At 42.0% G+C, this 8,581-nt stretch overlaps 1 protein-coding gene across 1 annotated transcript; it reads left to right on the top strand.

The window, feature by feature from the left end:
- On the top strand, window positions 1-4,023 carry LOC308380967 (C-C chemokine receptor type 8-like; the record flags this gene model as incomplete). The annotated part of the gene is made up of 2 exons (XM_080858448.1): window positions 1-86; window positions 3,006-4,023. The coding sequence occupies 2 exons, from the start codon at window positions 1-3 to the stop codon at window positions 4,021-4,023; spliced, it is 1,104 nt and encodes a 367-aa protein (XP_080714574.1).
- Between the last annotated feature and the right edge of the window lie 4,558 nt (window positions 4,024-8,581).

The raw sequence follows: 8,581 nt of genomic DNA, 5'->3' as shown, positions 1-8,581 counted from the left end.
ATGATGAGTACCACAGGCAACATCTCTGGTGATGGGATCCAACAACTTCTGAATGCAACTGCCAGTGTTTCCTCACAGTCATTCAGGTGAGACCAGTGGACTTACCCACTCATAGTAATCAAACAGCTTTGCCCATGGCTTTAACGTGATCTTTAGCTGTAATCCCACTCAATCCACTCACGTAATGACAACTACCTTCTTTGCAAATGTGCGCTATTTTGTTCTTGAAAGCATTGGATAGCTAGCTAGCACCATGAAGTGAACTCGGCACTCTAGCTTCTCTGAGATCGGCTGCTCAGAGCAGCACACCTCTCCACACCACAACCCCTGTTGCATCAAACTCCCTCAAAACCTTTTTCATATCGTTTTCAAAGTCTGTATGAAACACTCTCTGTCTCTGTCAAACTGTTCCTGTGGTATTACGTAAAATGTTTGAAGTTTGTGAATGACCTTTCTGCTGAGGATAGCCGAGACAGGCATTGTCAGTAGAACTTTAATTTGAATTTTTCGCTTGCATTCGCTTTTAGGCTACCGCTTTCATAATTCAATTTAAAATAGTCCCATACAGGACTCACACGTTTCCCTTGTTTCCTTACTGACCTTTCTGACATCTTCTACGTCATCTTCTTCAATTTCATAAGGCCTACTTCCATAAGTTAGCGTCTTGACACGCTTCATCGCCATCTTCAGATAGTCGGCTATAGCTAAACAGAATTTTTAGTGTAACACCCATGAATTGATTTGACATCCGCTATCTTGCAGTCACTATTAGTTTTGTTTAGTTTTAGTTTACGTTAACAATTATAACCCTTTTACAAAGGTCATACTTCTCTATTTGTGCCTAGCAAGATCACACTTTTACACCTCTATTAATCATTTATGGATTTAAAGAATGAATTAATGATCAATGGATGAAATAAAGATTAATTATTTTTTAGGGCTGGGCAACGATTAACATTTTTAATCCCGATTAATCGCATGCTTTCCCTGATTAACCACGATTAATCGCATTTCTATACGCAAAATCCAATAATCAATTCAAAAGCAGTGTATAGCGCACTTTTATTTTAAATGTTCCAAATGTTCCCATGTGCCATAACACTTGTGCAAACATTTATCATTAAATAGCCTAGTAGCAGTTTAATAAAATAAATACTTTGTGTAATTCTCAAATTATACAATGTTATCAAAACAAATACAAAACTAAAGCTTATTGTCACTGCCAGGGCATTAATGTTAGAGTGTGGTGAAGCACCCAAAAGTTCACTCCTGGCAGTTACTGTGCCGTACGTAGTCTGCCAAAGCCTCGCTCCACTGTCTGTTTCATTGAATGGTTTGTGATTATCACGTATGTATACATGCAGGGCTCGAAATGGACTTTTTGGCTTACTAGCCAACATGGCTGGTACATGAAAAAAATTAACAGGCAATCATATTTTTTACCGGCCAAAATTAAACCTGGCATTTCAGACATTCTCTGAAATTGTTTGACATAAACAACCTTTAGCTATTATTTCAATATCATTGTAAATCCAGAATGGAATTAACTAAATCAAACCATTTTCCTTTTTTTAAAAATATGTATTAATTACATTTTATTGCCAAAACAATACAATGGTCTCAAGACGCTTCATAGCCCAGAGCCTGAAACGAAAAAATAAAACAAAAAACTTGTTTCTGCCAAATCTCTTGATTTTGCATTGTTGGCTGACGTTTGTAGCTCGCTAGTTAACACAATGGCAACTCCCCATGCTAGCTAGCGATAGCTAGCGCGTTCAAATTAGTTAGTTTAACTTATTGGCAGCCGGGAGGACAGCGGATATCTTTGCACAACAATAGTGGATACAAGTTTAAAATCATATTTTCGATAGCTGATTTCCTTGTCATCCTGATGGGAACTTAATGATGGATCCAGTAGGGTTACAGGCTAGGATAGCCAGCTGCTTAGCTGCTGCTAACATCATTCAGAGACAACGAACTTCTAGATTCTAGCTAACAGCTGACGCCCACTAACGTTAACCTTTGCTGGAGGTGATGCATAGGCAATGAATCGCCACATTATTTCGAGAAGTCTAGCTTTCGTTTATCTGTGTTAACTTGCGTGTGGTCAAATATTGAAGTATATATGTCTATGACCTCCAGGTTTGTTTATCCGCCAATTCTTTTCTTTTCCGGTTGCACAGTAGTGATGTGTCGTTCGTACACGATTCGTTCATTTTGAACAAACCCTTACAAGGACTCGGGAGTAACGAGTCCTCTCAAAAAGAGATTTGTTCTTTTTCTCATGACTGCGCATCGGGACTGTTGCATAGGCTTAGCCAAGGACCCCTATCCGGCAGATGAACGAATCATAGATCCAAAGACTTTGTTGACAGAAGAACGAAACATAGATCCGAAGACCTGTATCCGGCAGATGAACGAATCATAGATCCAAAGACTTTGTTGACAGAAGAACGAAACATAGATCCGAAGACCCGTATCCGGCAGATGAACGATTCTTAGATCCAAAGACTTGGTTGGCAAAAGAACGAAACATAGATCCGAAGACCAGTATCCGGCAGATCAACGAAACGTTGATCCAAATTCGAGTCGGTAAAATGATCCGAACTTCCCATCCCTATTGCGCAGCAGTCAGCAGCAGACTTTTACTAAATACAAGCATGTAGGCAACAGACTTTTACAATAATACAATAAATAATAAAACCTGCCTTAATGGCCATAAAATAATTGTCTGCGTTAATTAATTGATGAATTAACGCGATAATAACGCGTTAACTTGCCCAACCCTAATTATTTTTAGATTTGATGTGGATTTGCATTTTGTAGTAAAGGGATTTTACTGTCTTAAACAAGTGTGTACAATGCTGTAAAATTTTACTGTGCTCTGGCATTTGTTTGCCACTTTATTATCACATTTCAGCGTGCACTTTCTACAAAGTATTTTGTGTTTGTTGGTGGTATTTCTGGTGTTGACAGTGTTCCAATTGTGCTCCTGTTTCTCTCAGCCCTGATCTGACAACCTCTACTTACCCATACGACGACTATGGTGACAGTGGAACGTGCAATTACACCCAGCATTCTGTCACCTTCCTCCCAATCCTGTACAGCACATACTTTCTGTTTGGGTTGCTAGGCAATGGCTTGGTTGTCTGGGTGATAATGAAAGGGGCGCAGCTGAGGAGCATGACGGATGTGTGTCTGCTCAACCTGTCGCTGGCGGACATGCTACTGGTCATCTCGCTGCCCTTCTTGGCTCACCAGGCCCGGGACCATTGGGTATTCGGGGATGCTATGTGTAAGCTGGTCCTCGGGGTGTACCACGTGGGCTACTACAGTGGCATCTTCTTCATCACGCTCATGGCCGTGGATCGGTACCTGGCGGTCGTACACGCCGTGCACGCCCTGCGAATCCGCACACGCACTTATGGAATTGTCGCCAGCATAGTCGTCTGGATAGCCAGCATCTTATCGTCGTTCCCTGAAGTGACAGCTCTTAAGCTGAGCGACACAGATCCGCCCATCTGCTACAGAGACTACCAAGGCGAAGACCACATGCGCTCTGTGGGCATCTTTAAGACGAACATCCTGGGTTTCGTGGTCCCACTAGCCATCCTGTTCTTCTGCTACACCCGGATCCTGCTCAAGCTCTTGCACAGCCGCTTGCGCAAAGGCCGGGCGGTGCGCCTCATCGTCGTGGTGATGGTCGTCTTCCTGTGCTGCTGGGCGCCCTACAACGTCACGCTGTTTTTCTGGGGGCTGCACAACCAGGGCTTCTTCAGCAACTGTGACTCCAGCAAGTCCCTGCTCCTGAGCCTGCAGATCACCGAGGTGATGGCGTACACCCACTGCTGCCTCAACCCTGTGCTCTATGTGTTTGTGGGTGAGAAGTTCAGGGGGCGCTTCCTGCGGCTCCTCAGCAAGAGCCCTTGTGTCAGGTGTGGCTTCCTCAAGGCTTACCTCACCACAGCCAGCGGTTCTGTCTCCCGCGCCAGCAGTATGGAGGAGCGCTCCACCACAATTTGACACCCAATTTGATACCCATGCCCACACAGAGGCACAAAACACACACAAAAACATATCACATATCACAAACATACAGCGAGTAAAATAAGTATTGACACGTCACCATTTTTCTCAGTAAAGAAACCAAAACAAATAAGTACTGAAATTAAGTTATATGTAACAATGTGAAATAACACAGGGGAAAAGTATTGAACACATTAACAAGGGGAAGTGCAAAAAGGCATGGAAGCTGAAATCTATCAGTAATTAGAAAGCAATCCGGCCCCTTGTCAGTGCAAATTAATATCCCAACTGATGGCCTATTAAAAGGTATCTTATTGCCAAGGTGTCACACAAGAAACATCTCATGATGAGGAAAAGCAAAGAGCTTTCTCAAGACCTTTCTCAAGACCTTTCTCAATACCTTTCTCAAGACCTTTCTCAATACCTTTATCAATACCAACCTTATTGTTGCAAAACATACTGATGGCATTGGTTACAGACGCATTTCTGAACTTCTTAATGTTCCAGTGAGCACTGTTGGGGCCATAATGTGGAAGTGGAAAGAACATCATTTGACTATAAACTGGCCACGACCTGGTGCTCCTCGCAAGATATCTGAGGCTAGCTTTACACGACAACGATCTGAACACAAACCGCAAAAGTGGCGTTGCGTTCCCACTTTTTATTTCGCATTTAGACCAGCGTCTTTGGGTGGAAATCTGCATGCACACGGTGACGCAAAAGTGTGTGAAATGTAACTTAACTGGCGCAGACGTGGAGGTACTGCAGGATGTATATGTGTCCAATCTATTCCACTACAACGCGATTGGATTTAGTGCTTATTTATTTATTCACTTACATTTGCAGTGTTCGTGTACATTTACATCCACATTCAGTAATTTAGCAGACGCCTTTGTCCAAAGCAACGTACAAGGGAGAGAACAGTCAAGCTACGAGCAATAGAGACCTAGGGCCTGATTTACTAACAGGATTGCGCCCATTTCAGGCGTAAAATAGCGGTCGTAAACATAAAATGGTATTTACTAAGGGGGCGCATTTGAGTAGAGGCGCATATTAACGCTTTGTGGGTGTGTACCTGCAAACAGGTGGGATGGCACAGAAACGTGGGTGGTAACCTGGGCGTGAAGCACAATTTAATGGGAGGAGAGAAGGTAAGTGCGCCTAATGATGTATTGCGTGGTATTTACTAAAACTGCCTGGCGAGCGCACGTCTCTGATTTGCGGGCTAATTCTCCGCCTCATAAAAGCACGTCTTAACCAGGAAGCGCATTTCCATTGAGTCTGAAAGCGTTGATATGGCAGCAGTTATAAGAGCAAGGCGAAGAAAGAAGACAGAGACAGCGCACAGAAATAATTTTTTCAACTCGTATAACACTTTTTCAGTTCAGCGATCCACAAATCATTAGACGGTACAGGTTAACCAGCCACGCAATACTTCAATTACTGGACCAGATCAGAGACGACATTGAACCCTCCACCCGGCGATCACATTCCATTCCATCATCTGATAAACTCCTGGCAACATTTGCAAATATTGGCCTCCGGATAATTTCAAACAGTTATAGCATCTGCAGTTGTTGTCTCAGCCTTCACTCAGCCAACTATTCACCCAGGTACTCAACGCATTGCTACGGCGCACTGGTCAATATACATTTTCCCACTACGATAGCTGAAATTAAACTTTCCGAACGTAATTGGAGCCATTGATTGCACCCACATGCAAACAGTCCCACCTTCAATCCACGAACACATTTACCGAAACAGAAAGCACACATATTCAATGAATGTCCAGGTCATATGTGATGCCAACATGACCATTACTAAGGTGGTAGCCAAATACCCTAGATCTGTCCATGACGGATATCCGGATATATCCGGATATATTGTAGTGAACCCATGTCACTTGTAGAATGTATTAATCTCGCCATGTACACATCTATATTGTTATAATAGACAGTTTATGCATTAATGCTACCAATAGCATATTCTTTATAATCGTGTTCTTTTAAACATCTCGATGTAGGTGATGGTGGGCAGAACAACAACATAACATTGAATCAGGTTCGGTGATTGAGCGAACGTGAACCAATATATCTATCTCCTCTTCGCTGAACCTTAGTTTTTTCTTCCTCGAATCTCCATGGTGGCAGTAAATTGCAGGCGATTTCTCCCGTCTTTTAACGGTGCGCTAGATTGCCCAGCGCGGATCTAGTTTGAAAAATACCATGGAAAATGCGGGGAAACACCGTGCGTTAATGTGCGCCTGGCAAAGGCGCAGATTAAGCAGCAGTCGCAATGTTAGTAAATCAGGCCCTTTAAAGGGCGGAGTAAGCACAGAGTGCCCAGGGCGGATCTGGTTTGATAAATACCACTGAAAATGCGCAAAAACACTGTGCGTTAATGTGCGACCGCAGATTAAGCTGCGTTCGCAATGTTAGTAAATCAGGCCCCTAGTGTAACAAACAATTGCCCTAGGTTATTAATGCGCCTTCTCTGTTCTGTTAACCTATATCTGTGATTACTTGGCTTATTTGCTGAAATGACTCCTGGATAGATATCAAAGCAGCTTGAATCTCCGACTGATGGAAATAATCCGACATATTTGTTGTTGTTTGGCTGTACTGCACATGGATATGGCATCAACACGTATACGAGGATAGCCAGCGTGACCAGCTCAGAGCACACTTTTGCGTTTTCAACCCTTTAGACGGGAACGCGACAGTGGAGCGTTTTTAAGATTTCCACTCTGGATGGTGGGTTCATTTTTTTGCGTTTTTAAGCCCCCAAAACGCTGTCGCCGTCTAAACGAAAGGCACATCTGATAAAATATGTTGTCTGTTTCACCCGGGAGCGTTGTCGTGTAAAGCCACCCTGACAGAGGAGTGATAAGAATTATCAGAAGAGTTGTCCAACAGCCTAGGGCCACTTATGGAGTGCTTCAGAAAGACCTGGAATTTGCAGGTACAGTTGTTTCAAAGAAAACAATAAGTATTGCACTTAAACGCCAGGGCCTGCATGCACGCTCACGAAATATATCTCCATTGATGAAGAGAAAGCATGTTGAAGCTCGTTTTCAGCACAACATTTGGACAAGCCTGTGAAATACTCGGAGAATAAAAATCTGCTGCCACATACCAGGATGATGAAGATGAAACGAGGGTGGACAATTCAGCAAGACAATGAACAGCCAAGGAAACTCTCATTGGTTTCAGAGAGAGAAAATAGAGCTGCTGGAATGGCCAAGCCAATCACCTGACTTAAATCCAATTGGAAATAACTGAAGTTCAGAGTTCATAGAAAAGGCCCATGGGTTGTAACCAACATCTGGTGAAAATTTCAAGTCAATAGCACCTTTGGAAATACATATTAACTGAAAAAAATTGTTATGTTACCCGCTGTACATATTCACATCCACTCACACAAGTAGATGCATAAATAAATATCTGCATAATGCATATGCACTTGCATGCATGCACAGATTGCACATACACAGATACATGCATGTATTCTTCACACATTCAGATCAGATGCGTGGACTCATCTTGCAAAAGATGTCGGAACCGAAATACCAAAGTCATTGGCACTCATTTCAATACAGCTGAAGTCCCCATGTTCATGTTATTACACATCTCAGTTTCATCTTCTTCATTTGTTTTCACTAGACCGACCCTAGAGTTTGGTATTGACCTCATTTCACTCAGCCATGGATTCAATTCAATTAAATTTGATTTATGCAGCACCAACAATAAAAGCTCCCTTTAAACAGGAAGAAACCTTGAGAAGAACACAGCTCATAAGAGGGCTATGAGCCAGGTAGAGAGTTAGAAAAAGAAAGGGGGGGGGCATATAAATATGATACAAGACTACATGATATATACAACATGGTGTATACATGATGTACTGTATATAAGATTGAAACTAGATAAAAATGGAGAGAGCAAGTATTCATAGTATTGGAATTAGAAAAGCTGAGTGGGTATACAGTGTGCTCATTCGGCTATTAAAAGGGTCAGCAGAGCAATGAAGCAGAAAACTGTCATTGATGGCATCTGTTTATATTACAGGTAAATAGGCTGGCACACAATATGTAATGTGTATTTGTATATATAATGTGTATTATGTATATGATTTATCAGAAACAGAGTATACATTGTGCATTAGAGTTGGGTGGGAATAGGCAGCTGTAAGTAGAGGGTATCTGCAAGTGGATCAGATGGATGATTACATGAAGACCTGCACTCTGTGATTGCATTCAAAAACTGTAGTTCCAATTTATGGTATAACTATGTTTTGAAGAAGGAACTGCTATTTTTGTAACACCAGTAAAAAGTTCTAAGAAACATCATCAGAAAATCATGCTCATTTAATTTCTTTTAATTATAATTACAGTAAAGTAAGTTTGGTATATGGACATGTGGATTACTATTGTTACCATCCATTTTGAATAACTGTTTTGGACTGAAAATTGCTACATGCTGACTGTGGTTTCACCATTAAATGCTGGTTACAGCATGGCATATACTGTTTGTCCACATAAACGTTGGGTTTCACCATA

This window comes from Sprattus sprattus (assembly GCF_963457725.1).
Source record: "Sprattus sprattus genome assembly, chromosome: 19".
In the NCBI taxonomy this organism is placed as follows: Eukaryota; Metazoa; Chordata; class Actinopteri; order Clupeiformes; family Clupeidae; genus Sprattus; species Sprattus sprattus.
This window is presented reverse-complemented; position numbering and strand designations above follow the sequence as displayed.